General features: G+C 33.7%; 2 protein-coding genes across 3 annotated transcripts; one reads left to right on the forward strand and one right to left on the reverse strand.

The window, feature by feature from the left end:
* Nucleotides 1-1,883: 1,883 nt before the first annotated feature.
* Nucleotides 1,884-4,142, forward strand: LOC106778888 (WAT1-related protein At5g40210). Of its 2 annotated transcripts, none has more exons than XM_022776354.1 (7): nucleotides 1,884-2,182; nucleotides 2,306-2,374; nucleotides 2,502-2,615; nucleotides 2,826-3,063; nucleotides 3,165-3,323; nucleotides 3,403-3,554; nucleotides 3,745-4,142. In XM_022776354.1, the coding sequence occupies exons 1-7, from the start codon at nucleotides 2,010-2,012 to the stop codon at nucleotides 3,893-3,895; spliced, it is 1,056 nt and encodes a 351-aa protein (XP_022632075.1). In that variant the 5' UTR covers nucleotides 1,884-2,009; the 3' UTR covers nucleotides 3,896-4,142. The 2 variants fall into 2 exon arrangements, with proteins under 2 accessions (XP_022632075.1, XP_014522375.1); XM_014666889.2 differs by having other exon boundaries at nucleotides 1,893-2,182; nucleotides 2,309-2,374; nucleotides 3,745-4,141.
* A 719-nt stretch (nucleotides 4,143-4,861) lies between these two features.
* LOC106778915 (WAT1-related protein At5g40230) lies at nucleotides 4,862-9,007 on the reverse strand. Its single transcript, XM_014666918.2, has 7 exons — nucleotides 8,665-9,007; nucleotides 8,498-8,560; nucleotides 8,033-8,146; nucleotides 5,978-6,212; nucleotides 5,713-5,871; nucleotides 5,476-5,627; nucleotides 4,862-5,396 (listed from the first exon to the last, which is right to left on the reverse strand). Exons 1-7 carry the CDS (start codon nucleotides 8,838-8,840, stop codon nucleotides 5,237-5,239), a joined length of 1,059 nt encoding a protein of 352 aa, XP_014522404.1. The 5' UTR covers nucleotides 8,841-9,007; the 3' UTR covers nucleotides 4,862-5,236.
* Nucleotides 9,008-12,584: the final 3,577 nt, after the last annotated feature.

Here is a 12,584-nt window from a genome sequence, read left to right on the forward strand (position 1 = left end):
TAATAGTTAAACTTGTGCAAGAACACTCTGTACTGCAGATACACATTGAAATATTAGGTATGAAATTCTCAAACTCATTCAAAAAATATCTCGTTTAGTAAAGAAATTAGGTACAATATTAACGTCGCCTTGTTTTATACAAGAAACATTAAATTGAAGATTAGATATTTGAAGAAAGTCGATCTCCTTGTAAGAATCTTAATTTTCAATCTTTCTATATGTCGTATGTCTTATAACAATAGAATGTATAAGTTAAGAAACAGCCATATTATTGTACAATACCATGCAGAATACATCCTGTCAGTTTCCAGTAGCTGTCAAGCACTTCTAATAATGGATTCTGTTTTTTCTTCACCCATTTTAAAAATGAAAAAAGAATATTAATGTGATAATAGCTAACTTTTTTTTAATTCTTTTAAAATAAGATTGAAGTGGTGTTCTAAGAACACGAGCTAAAATTGTGCATAAAAAAGAAATTATATTTTTTTAAATAAATACTAAAAAAAAAAGGTAACTTTGAAAAGTTAGTTTGTGCTCTCTCCGTCTACCTTCCTCTTTTGAATTTACGTTGTTGTATTTTGTGACGATAAAGACAGGCTATATTTATGTGCGGTGGACTTTAGATAGAAGAAGACGCAGGTTTCAGTCCACAATCCATACCTTACGCACTTTCCGTTGTCATTCACTCACCTACTGTAATAAATTTAAGTAACCATAGTTCTGCAGTTTAATAATGCCACATCATCATCATTAAGTACAAGTGTGTCAGTTGTCTTACACGTGTGAGGAGATATTATATAAAACTTCAGCCCAACACAAATAAAACATTTGACACTTTTGTTGAAATGTTCTACGTGCTTTAATGCTATTTTTTTCTTATTCGGACAAATTTTGTTCTAACTAGATACGATATATGTTAAAAATACTTTGGCTTTAAGAACAACTTAAGTTTAAGTTTGGAGTTAAAAACAACTTAAATTTAAGTTTGATTGGTAAAACTGTTATAATAAACCCATAACAAAAATTTCAATCATAATAATTTTTACTTGTATTCGTAATTTTTCTTTTATAAATTTTTAATTAAAATTAGTCTAATTATTGTTTAATTTCTCTTTCGGTAAAGGGTTCGAGTCTTCTTTTCTCTTCATTTTTCTCTAATCATCTAACTCTTCTGGTGTTCCTTTCCGATTGGTTCTTGACCTACAAAAATCACTCTGACACTCAAATAAAATATGTTTCTCAATAAAATCTTAATATGATTATGAAAAAAGTATCTTTACTTGAAATATGTTTGATAACCATGAAATCTATTCACTAATGCAATATATTTTTAAACAATAAAACTCATTATTAAACATTAGTATTTTCCAACATATTTGCATTGTCATCTAATCGATCAGTTAACTTAACCGATCGGCGACACATGATAACGAATCATAACCCTTTCGCAACGAATCATGGACAATTTCTTATGACCCAACAGGTACACTTTGTATAGTATAATTTCTTTAAATTTTATTATTTAGATATTTAAGTGATTTTAATTCTGATCATTGGTTTTTTTATGTATCTCAATCATGCTATTGTGACAAGTATATATCAATTGATAGAACACCACTTTTAAAGTAAAATCTGAAATAAATGAGTTTATAATTTTTTTTTCTCTTATATAATATTTAACTTTGTCGTTTATATATAAAACTTAATTTCAAACTTAAATTATTCCGAATAATTTCTCTTCGAGGTGAGTACCTATCGTGTGTTATATTTCCCCTGTCATTATCAAATGCATAATCCACATAGTGGTCCCTTCTCTTCGTTTTGAAGATAATTTTTGTTCTCTGTGCCCCACAAATATTATTTTCACGTATCTCCACTTGAACCGGTGCAATCAGAAACACTTTCGTCTTTATAATAAACTCCTCCTCGGAGCGAGAGAATGAATATTAACAAGCATCTTCTCATGCTTAGCAAATTGCACTCACCAGAAATTCCTTCAGAAAAACACCATGAGGGAATGGGGTGTGGTTGCTCTGCTGTTATCCATAGAGTTCTTGGATGTGATTGTGTACACTCTAAGCAAAGCAGCCATGAAGAAGGGCATGAATGATTTTGTGTTCGTCATGTACTCCAATGCCTTCGCATCTTGCTTACTTCTTCCCTTAACCTTATTCTTTCACAGGTATCTCCATCCAAACTTCTTTTCTTTTCTTTTCTTTTCTTTTCCCTTTATCCATATATTAATGAATTCTAGACATGTAAATACCTTCTCCTCTCTCTCTTTTTAATCGATTTCATCACTTAGCAGCAAAAGAGCTCCTCCGCCACTCACTTTTTCCGTGGTCGTCCAAATATTTGTTAATGGCTTGTTAAGGTAAACAATCTCAATTTTGGAATAACCTGAATCAATGTCTTGTTCATGAGGTTATTTGTTTTCAAGTCTCATTTGGACTTCTTTTTACCTTTCTTTCTCTCAACTTGTGTTCTTCTCTGTCTTGCAGTTGCAGTGTTCAGATGCTAAGGTTTTTTGGAATCGGTTTCAGCTCTCCTACTTTAGCAACTGCAATGTCTGACTTAATCCCTGCTTTTACCTTCATACTTGCCATCTTCTTCAGGTTCTTATCTTTGCTCTCATTTTGTAACAACTGTTTTCTCTTGAAGGCACTGAAACTCAAGAGCATGATCACTAAGAAACTTGAGATCTTAGCAATGAAAAGTGACAGAGTGCAATCAAGTTTTGGAATTAATAGCTTCCTTATAGTAGTTATTGCATGATTTTCTTAATTAATCTTTAAGCTTATCCGTTTGGTAAATTGTGGGTACAGGATGGAAAAATTGGATTGGAAAACTAACAGCACACGGGCCAAGTCCATTGGGACATTTGTATCAATCACTGGAGCCTTGACAATTACTCTGTATAGAGGCCAGGCAATCATAAATAATCATCCATCTAATAAATTGTTTCCCAAAAACCTCGTTTCATCTGAAAATTTTGATTGGGTAATTGGAGCAGTGTTGCTTGCGGGTCATAGCTTTGTTCTCTCGTTGTTGTTTATAGTTCAGGTAATTAATGCAAATATCGGACAGCATGTTGGCTTATGTGCAAATAAGTATATCAGATGCTGAAAAATATTGGTTTCACTTAGTTTCTTTCGTGTTTGTAGACATGGATAATCAGAAATTACCCTGCAGAGCTTATGGTGGTACTCATTCGCGGTATATTAGTAGCTCTGCTATCTGTTCCAGCTTCACTGATTTCAGCTAAGGATCCAAAGGCTTTGAGATTGGGATTTGATGTGCAGTTGATAGCTATTATATGTCAAGTAAGAATAGAGACTGTGATACTATTCCCTGACTGTTGTTATGATTTTTTTAATTAACTTAGTGTCTTTCTGAATGTAGGCAATTTTCAGCGTATCCTTTCGAAGTGTGGTTCATATATGGGTGATGGGAAAGAAGGGTCCACTCTATGTTGCAATGTTTAAGCCAATTGGAATAGTCTTTGCGGCCATAATGGGAATTTCGTTTCTGGGTGACTCTCTCTATATTGGCAGGTATAAATTTCTTTCATGTCTTAATCATAAGAGAAACGTAGAGGGATGCTTTTTGTTTGAGTGTGAGTGATCACAGTCTAAGGAAGACAATTATGAAAGGAGAATATTCTCCTTTTGTGTAATGCAATTGAAAAAAATACTTTAGTGTTGGAAGGAATAGGATTATCAATTTCTTGTCTTTGTTTTACAGTGTGCTTGGAGCAGCCATAGTGGTGATTGGTTTTTATGGTGTTCTTTGGGGGAAAAGCCAAGAGAAAACAAAGGAAGAGAGTGAAGATCTTACCATGGAATCATCCTTGCCCGTTGCCCCTCTTTTGCAGAATAAGAGAATGGAAGAATAGAATCATACAAGAGAGATAATGATGAAATCAAAGACTAGTTCTTTTTTGGCAAATGCTGAATTTATTAGCACTTACAGATCTTCAAGATAAATGTCTCACGGATATAATATTTTGACCGTAGACTGAAAGAATAATCTTTTTTAGTCTAATTCGATAAGATTATATGGACTTGTTTCATGTTCAAAACATCTCTTTATATGCAGCACTGCACCTAATACAGCTTCTTGCATTAGATCTTCATATTTTAATATCCACGTAATCCGTTTTAATTGTCAGTTCATTTAGTATTTCTTAAATACTTTCTAGTATTTGTTCTTATAAAACATTTTTTAATGAGTTTTTTTAAATATAATCCATACATTACATAAAAAAGTATTATACTTACATAAACAGACTAAAGGTAGTTAGAAAAAATACCACAAATACAGCCACTTAATATAATTACATCTCTTATATGTTTATGGGTTATTGGCATTTCCATATTAATTTTGTTTGCAACATTATATTATTTTACTTAATTTTAAAAAAATATTAAATTTAAATTAAATATGTAAACACAAAATTGTGTCCCCTTTTTTATTAAATCGAGTTTATTTTTCCTCTCTTTCCTTACTCTTTTTAAATTTAAAATTTATCAGAGCAATAGAAGATATAGAAAGAAAAAATTGTTATTTGGACCAAACCTTAAACATACAGCCCTATTTTATTAATCAATAGACATAATAAACAAACAAGATGAAAGATAAAAAGAGAAAGAAAGAAAACTCTGAAAAAATGTGAACAATTTAAACCCATTTCTCACTGAAAATACGTGGAACCATCATTTCGACGAGATGTGGTAGCATTTTGTTGTAGGATTTTCATTTCTGAATGATGTTATATATTGTACTTACTAGGCTTCTTATTTTCTTGAAATGCGACGTGATGTTCATATTAGATGAAGTTTTCTTTTCCAACAATGATACGTAGACATCAACAAATATTAAGACCCATTTATCATATCATTTTCATTCTTCTTGTCACATCTTATCACCTACGGACACATCTTGACAAACTTTTGGTATCCACAGAACAATTTTCTTCTTTACAAAAATAAAAATTTTACAACATGACTTTTCTTGAAGACTTGATGAACAAAACATGTGACAACTAACAAGGTTGACGTCGTCTTTAAACTCCAACTTTAGATCGCACATATACACACTAGTATATAGATAACACTAGTCCTCATCCTCAAAAGAAAGGAGAGAAATAATATACTTCAGAGACTATATTTTTGTTGAGTACAATATTTGAAACTGCTCATTTGATGGCATAATTGGAACATCCTTTTAAAATGAACTAAGGCCTTTGTGTGTCTTCATGGCTGTTTTCCTCCAAAAGGAGCTCATCTCCCACTTTCTGGTAACGTATAATTCTCACTCCACCATCTTTAATGTCTTCGGCTTTCCCCCATAATACAGAATAAAACCCGACAACAATCACAATAGCACCAACCAGACTGCATTAAATTGTAACAATGAATTCATATTGGATAAAATAAACTCAATAGTACAATAAACACAAGCTACACAACCCACCTTCCAAGATAGAATGCGTCTCCGAGGAAGAGAACACCTAAAACCACTGATATGAGTATTCCTAAGGGCTTGAACATGGAAACAAAAACTGGTCCTGTCTGGTGCAAACACCAAGAAGTAATACCAACTTGAAATGCAGAGCCCATGACTCCCTGTCAATGTTTACAGATGAAGCTCAGACTTGTAGGTAAAGATAATGCAGTAATTACTAGCGGTAATTTAATTTATTTTGATTACCGAGTATAATACTGCAAGCAACCTTAACTTGGGTTCCAAGCTCCAAGCACTGATGTCTCTTTCCACAACTAAACAAGTCACGGCAGATTGAATGGCCACAAAGAAACAATAAAAGAATACAACAATCAACTCTGCCGGATACTTTTTAAGAATAGAAGCCTGTAATATAGCAAATTACACTTAACCAAATATAGAGTATTTGAACCATGCTGGTAGAAATCAAAGACTGAGAGCTCTATCAATAATACTATGGTGGTAACTTTACCTGTAAAATAATATATGCGGAAGTCATTACACAATCAGCAGCGAGAAATAATCCTGCAAGTATCCAATTAGAATCTACGGATAAAAGTAGCTTTGGAGATGAGTTTGCCGATGACACTCCCAGCAAAAGTGCAGGGCCCTTGTACAAAGTCACAATAAAAGCACCAGCAATTGATACTATTGTTCCCAAGGACTTAGCTAGGCTGCTAAATTTTCTCCAATCTAATTGTTCCATTCTGGAACCAGAAAGTGGGAAAAGTTTAAATAATCTATAGCGGTGAGCCACCAATAGAAAAACAACATTGTCATCATTTGCTCTTTAATGAAATAAAGTGCATATTTAGCGAGCCTTTAATTTTAAAATAACTGCAAAAGTCTTTCCAATTCATCACCCAACTAAACTCATCATTTGATTCAGATATATGTTTATATAAAGAATCACTTTTGCTGATAAGAAAAAAAAACATACATAAATACAGAATCACGAAGTTATGGTGTTGGCACCAGGTGTCAAAACTCCAAAATGAAATATTTTTTATTTTCAAGAAAAACATAATTGGCATTCTATAGCACCTAGAACACCAAAGAGTTAGACAAAAACTAGAAGGATCCATAGCCAATTTTCCTCTTTATTTATCATTGCTACTACTATGATGGCCACAACCAGAGCGCTTGGAGGGATAGATCCAGATTATCTGGAACAACTTCATCTAAAGAGAAGAGAATTTCTGAAAAAACAAACCAAAAGAGGAATACAAAGATTATGATAAGAATCTTGGGAGAACCATGCCAAAAAAAGCCAGTCGCTATGGTTAGAAAGCCCAAAGCCTTATTGTACACTAGAATTCAAACTTTGAATCAAACTCCTGCAATCTAAAACTACTAAACCATCCCCATATAAGATGTTTTGATGATAACTATTATTCAATGTGACTTATATATATGTATATGTTCTTTATTATAAACCTTATAATGTGTGTTTTGTACAAACCGTAGCTTGTCAGACCTTTCAGAGCTTACCAACACTTGTTAGACGACTTCTCATATAATTGTATAAAGTGCTAAACATATTCTACATCATCAGCCGTAACTAGAATTAAGACAAAAGTATACTCGGTAAGTTTATAACTTCCCGTTACAAAAACCGCCTAAACAAAAGATTTAATGACGTTCATATTGAAGCTAAGAAAAGAAACAAATGAAACATGAAGTGATTTATTTGATTCAATCATATGCTTTTACTGCACATATTCAAATTGTGTTTATGATATGCTTTGCATTATCTATGGAAATGCAGTCTTCATTTTCGTCTCTATACAAACGGTAATCAAGTCATGCAAAGATGATTTCAAGCAATCAGTAAAGATTATGATATTGAGAATCACTTGAAGCAATGGTCAAATTCATGAAAATTATATAAGACTCAAATCTCAAGTGAAGAACTACAAATACTAACTTACATGTTCTAAGTGTTCTAAGTTTTGTGGGATAGTATGAGATACCTAGTGAGCCTAAACTGTTTTTTCTTTGATAGTTTCTATGTTACTATCTTTTGAGGTCTTATTGAGATGGACTAACTAGGAATGGTTTGTGTGTTCATATGTAATATGTAATATGTGATTAATTAGTGGAACCTCTTTCTTATCTTAAGATAGAACTAGACTAAACATAACTCGTGAGTCAGAGTATATCAGTATAAAATTATTGTGTTGGTTAGTGTGGTTATTATACGATCTGTCGTTTGTGAGAAAAAAGTCTAGAGCACTATTCAATCCCTTTTCTAGAATCAACTGTTCTTACAACTCCATACCTTGCAATTTGATCCTAGTTCCCCTACGCTCAACAATCATATGAAAAATATAATCTTCACATTGTATTGATATTAATATTGAAATCAACATGTTTAGAAATCCATTGGCAAGCATAAACTTGGAAACCACATCTAGTTTGTGGAGCTAAACATGACATTCACACTGCTCCATAATAAAATAAATCATGCTCGAGTTAAGTATAGGAAGGGTGAGGACATAAGCAAGAAGAAGGAAATGGGATGAACCTAAAAAGAACAGCAAGTACGAAAGTAAAACCAGGAACGAGGTTGAGCATGGATGTGCTGAGTGTAGCTGAGCCGTAGTAAATCCCAGCATACCCAAAAGCCTGCGCCAAATAACTAAAACAAACTAAAACAAAACGCATTTCAGGCATTAGAATCAACTGTCTTGTTATCTCATTCATATGAATAATATCATATAGGAAAAATATGCTATTATTCCCTATATTTTTTGGAAAAAATCGGTTTTTGATCTCTGTTCTTTTAAATTAATAAATTAATTCTCCAGCTGTGTGAGTTCAGTCTCTTTCTAACTTTATATAGTAAAAAATTGTCCGCAAATTCATTAATTTAAGAACATAAAGAGTAAAATCAGGTTTAACAAAAAATATGTAAAAAACTGATAACACATTTTTTTATCCACAATATAAATACATATTTCTCTGCACATAGGTGAATTTTTGAACTTGCCCGAGCAGTGCAAGCAGGAAGAATTCACAAAGGATGGAAAAGGTGATTGGAGGACGTTCAAATCTGCCAAGTATCATAAGCCAATCATAAATCATTAATGGCGAGGTCCAATTCTGAAAAATAGCAACTGAATTGATAATAATTTATAGAGAGAGATAGGTGGTAACCTGTGTATAAGTAAGGAAATGGGAAGAAGAAGGAGGGCAGCGATTGTGTTGGAATAGAAGATGAAGATGAAATTGGTCATTCCTTGTGCCATGGCTTTTTTGCTCAATATGATTAGACCAACCTGAGCAAACTCCGCCATAATCATTCCAACAAACGGAAGAGTCAACTTCCCCATCTTCACATAAATTACACTTACTATCAGCAGCAGTGTTCAAGGCGAAAACTATTTCAATTCAGAGTCAACTTCCACTCTCTGTTTCTTCCTCATTCTTATCAACCAGTTTGGATCCTGTCCGGTGTTTCTATCAAGGTATTCTCTGTACCAGAAAGCAGAACCGTTGGATTAGATCGTGTGAAATAAATTACAACAGAGGTTATGGCCTAATCCCGTGGCGGCTGGATACAGAAATAGAGTTTACATGTTCTATTTTTAATCATTTAGACATTTTACTTCATATTTTTGTATTTTTATTTGTTTTATTCCTATATTTATTTTGATTTAATTGAATATTAATATTTAAGTGAATATTATTTACAAGCTCGACATGTTTATAAGATGTTTAATTAGTAATTTAATTTTTATATTAGTTCATTTTTATATTTTTATATATAAAGATAATGCGATAATTTTTTGAGTGTTGTTTTTCACATCCTTTGGAACAATCCAAAAAGTACAATTAACAAAATTCTTCTATTTGTGATAGAGTTGTCAAAATGGGTAATCTAGCCCGGTCCATTATGGGTTGGTCATTTAGTAAATTAACCCAATCTGACTCATTTATTAGTGAGCTAGAAAAATTCGAATCCGGCCCGACTCACTACGGGTTGATGGGTAAACGGGTTGACTCACTGACTCACTTAAAAACAATTTTTTTTAAATAAAAAATTATAAACTTTTTATAATTTAAATCTAAACAAATTTCACTTCTAAATTTCACTTCTAACATGAGTGTTTAATTAATTTTGAAAATAGGAAACTTAAATAATTATTTCAAGCAAAAAAACAATAATAATTTTTTTTATAAAATTAAAATTAAATTTTAATAAAATAAAATTAGGTAAGTGGATTGGTGGGCCAACCCGGCCCACCACGGGTTCAACCCGCATGAATCGGGTTTAAATGAGCCGAGTTGAAACCTGACCTGCATAAAAAAATACAACTTTTTCAAACTCAACCTGACTCACGGGTTGTGACCCATTTTGACAGCTCTAATTTGTGACGACTTTAACAAAATTATATTAGGGGATGTCAAAAATATCTCCAGATAAAATTTGTAACATATAAGAAATAGATATTATAAATTAATGCCCATAGATATAAGATGATGAACCATTAAAAAAACAGTTCCCCACAAGAAGAAGTTATATGTATACCTTTAAACATAAATGAAAGCCTTTGTCTATTCTAAAGCACAATACATACTTATAAAGTTGGGAATGATTAACTTTAGTCAGTCATTGCTAAAGAGATACATCTTATAACAAGCTTGGTAAGCCCTAAGGTGTATTAGAACGAAGTCAAGTAAGAAATGCATATTCAAATAACCAATATATTCGCACTAATTGTAGCAAAAAGATGAAGGTATTAATGTTGGCCATTTGATATTGTTTCCCCTCAAGAAGGTGATAATGTATTTTTATGATATTTACATTACGTTTGTATTCAACTTCCCTTTCAATTATATGTCTTTTGATCTTTTCATCTTTGTTGCTCAGTTTTCGTGGCGACGAACAACCAGTGGCGGCGGCGAACGGTAGGTGGCGACAACGAACAATGTTCTCGCAAGAGAAATAGAGGGAGCAACGTTTGCGCGACAGAAATGGAGCCAACGAAGATGGAGACTACATCAGGCACTTGCGCGAGAGAAATGGAGGCCACAAACCAACAGCTTCGCTAGAGAGAGAGAATGGTTACACGAGGAAGAAAAAGGAATGTTAGGTTAAAATTTCTTACAACGACGGCCAATGGTGGAGGAAGCGGCGAAACCTAGTGATGGAGGCAGCGGTGGCGACCAACGGCGGTAGCCAGTGGTGGAGGTAGAGGCAGTGGAGCGGCAAGGAAACACTGTTTGCGCGAGATAGGAAGCTATAATTCGCGTTCGCTCTTTGTTGGAAGAAGAAGAAGAGTGAAAATGTGCTTACTGTGTTATGGTTCTAGAATATAACCATCGAAGAGGCTATTACCTCGGTTATAAATAAAACTGATGCATAAACCTTCCAGAAAAAATTCAAAATAAAATTGTAAATAAAAAATTTGAAAATATCTACTAACTATGGGCCTCAGTTCGCGGTTAAACCGAGACATAAAGGGCCTATGACATCGGTTAAAATGGAACTGAGGCAGTAGAGGTTGAAAAAAGGGATATGGAACATTCAAAATCAGAGGTTGTCAGTTTTTCTCAGGACATACTGCCTCGGTTGGTCAGAGAGCCGAGGCAGTAGACTTATTTCAAAAAATTTGTTAAAGTTTTTCGCCTCGGTTAGTCAGAGAACCGAGGCAGTAGGCCTATTTCAATAAAGCTGTCAGAGTTTTTCGCCTCGGTTGGTCAGAGAGCTGAGGCAGTAGGTCTATTTCGAAAAAGCTGTCAAAGTTTTTCACCTAGATTAGTCAGAGAACTGAGGCAGTATGCCTATTTCGAAAAAGTTGTCAAGGTTTTTTACCTTGGTTGGTCAGAGAACCGAGGCAGTGGCTCCTTTTAATAAAGTTGTCAACCTAAAAGCTAGTTTTGCAGATAATTTTATGTGGTTTTAGGCATCAGTTTTCTTTATAACCGAGGTTATAGAGGTTTTATGCCTCAGTTCCCTTTGAACTGAGGCGTATAAGTTTGTCGTAACTATAAAAAACCACTACGTTTTGATAGGCTTTAGTTTTGTGTAAACCAAAACCTATTATGCGAGTTTAAAAGCGAATTTTGTACTAGTGTGGCGAGTGTTATTCAACAAGTTACCAATAAAAGACAAATTATCCATAAGGGAACACACGTGCAAAATAATTTATATGAGCTATGCTTAATATTACTAACGTTAATGCTAATTTTACAAAAATGACCACATTGTTTCTATTTAAATTTAAATAATATAGGAAGTAAAAAATGTAAAGGCCTAAAAATTTAGGGCCTTTTGGGCCTTATGATTTGGGGCAGCCAGACCCATCAAATTAAGGACAACCTAGCCTTAAGGGAGACTTCTCAGAAGTATGAATTCATTTTGCTAGAAAACCTCTCTCTCTCTCTAGAACCTTGTCCTAACTTTATGCTCTGCTTCTCTCTACATTTCCAGCACTTTGAATCATTCAATTCTTGGTTGGGTTCTACCAAATCGTTCCCGGTGTAAAGAGCTCCACTTTTACTGATTGATTTCTTCATTTTGACCGGTAAGTCCCTTTTCACCTTCTCTTTCACTGTTCTAGAACCTAGGGCATGCAACTTTGCTGGATTCATGTGCCTCGTACGATTTTCCTTCCATTCTCTGCCCATTCGAGTTCTAAGAGTTGTGTTCTATCACCAATTTGGTGATTTGTAGGTTCTGTGAGTTCAATGCTGTGTGAGTACGGTCCTAAGGCATTCTTGACAAATTAGTGTTAAGCTTTCCAAGTAAGGGGAGCTAATTATTATTTTGTTTGAAATTGTGTTGTGAACTACCTGTATGCTGACTGTTGATTTGGTGCATTGGATTAAATTGTTATGTATTTGTTGAGTGTGTGCTGAACTGTGATGCTGATGAAAAGTATGAATCTATGATGTAGTAATGTGCTGATCATGATCTGTTTTGCACAATTTTGAAAGCTGGAATTTGGTATGTTGAAAGTGTTTGGTCTAAAATTCCTGTTGGGGTGTGGTTTGGATGAGAAACCAGGTGTATGGTAGGGTTTTAGGTTACTGTTAGTGATAGAGAGGTGTTGAAGTTGGACATTTGAGGT

Source organism: Vigna radiata, unplaced genomic scaffold (assembly GCF_000741045.1).
Source record: "Vigna radiata var. radiata cultivar VC1973A unplaced genomic scaffold, Vradiata_ver6 scaffold_183, whole genome shotgun sequence".
In the NCBI taxonomy this organism is placed as follows: Eukaryota; Viridiplantae; Streptophyta; class Magnoliopsida; order Fabales; family Fabaceae; genus Vigna; species Vigna radiata.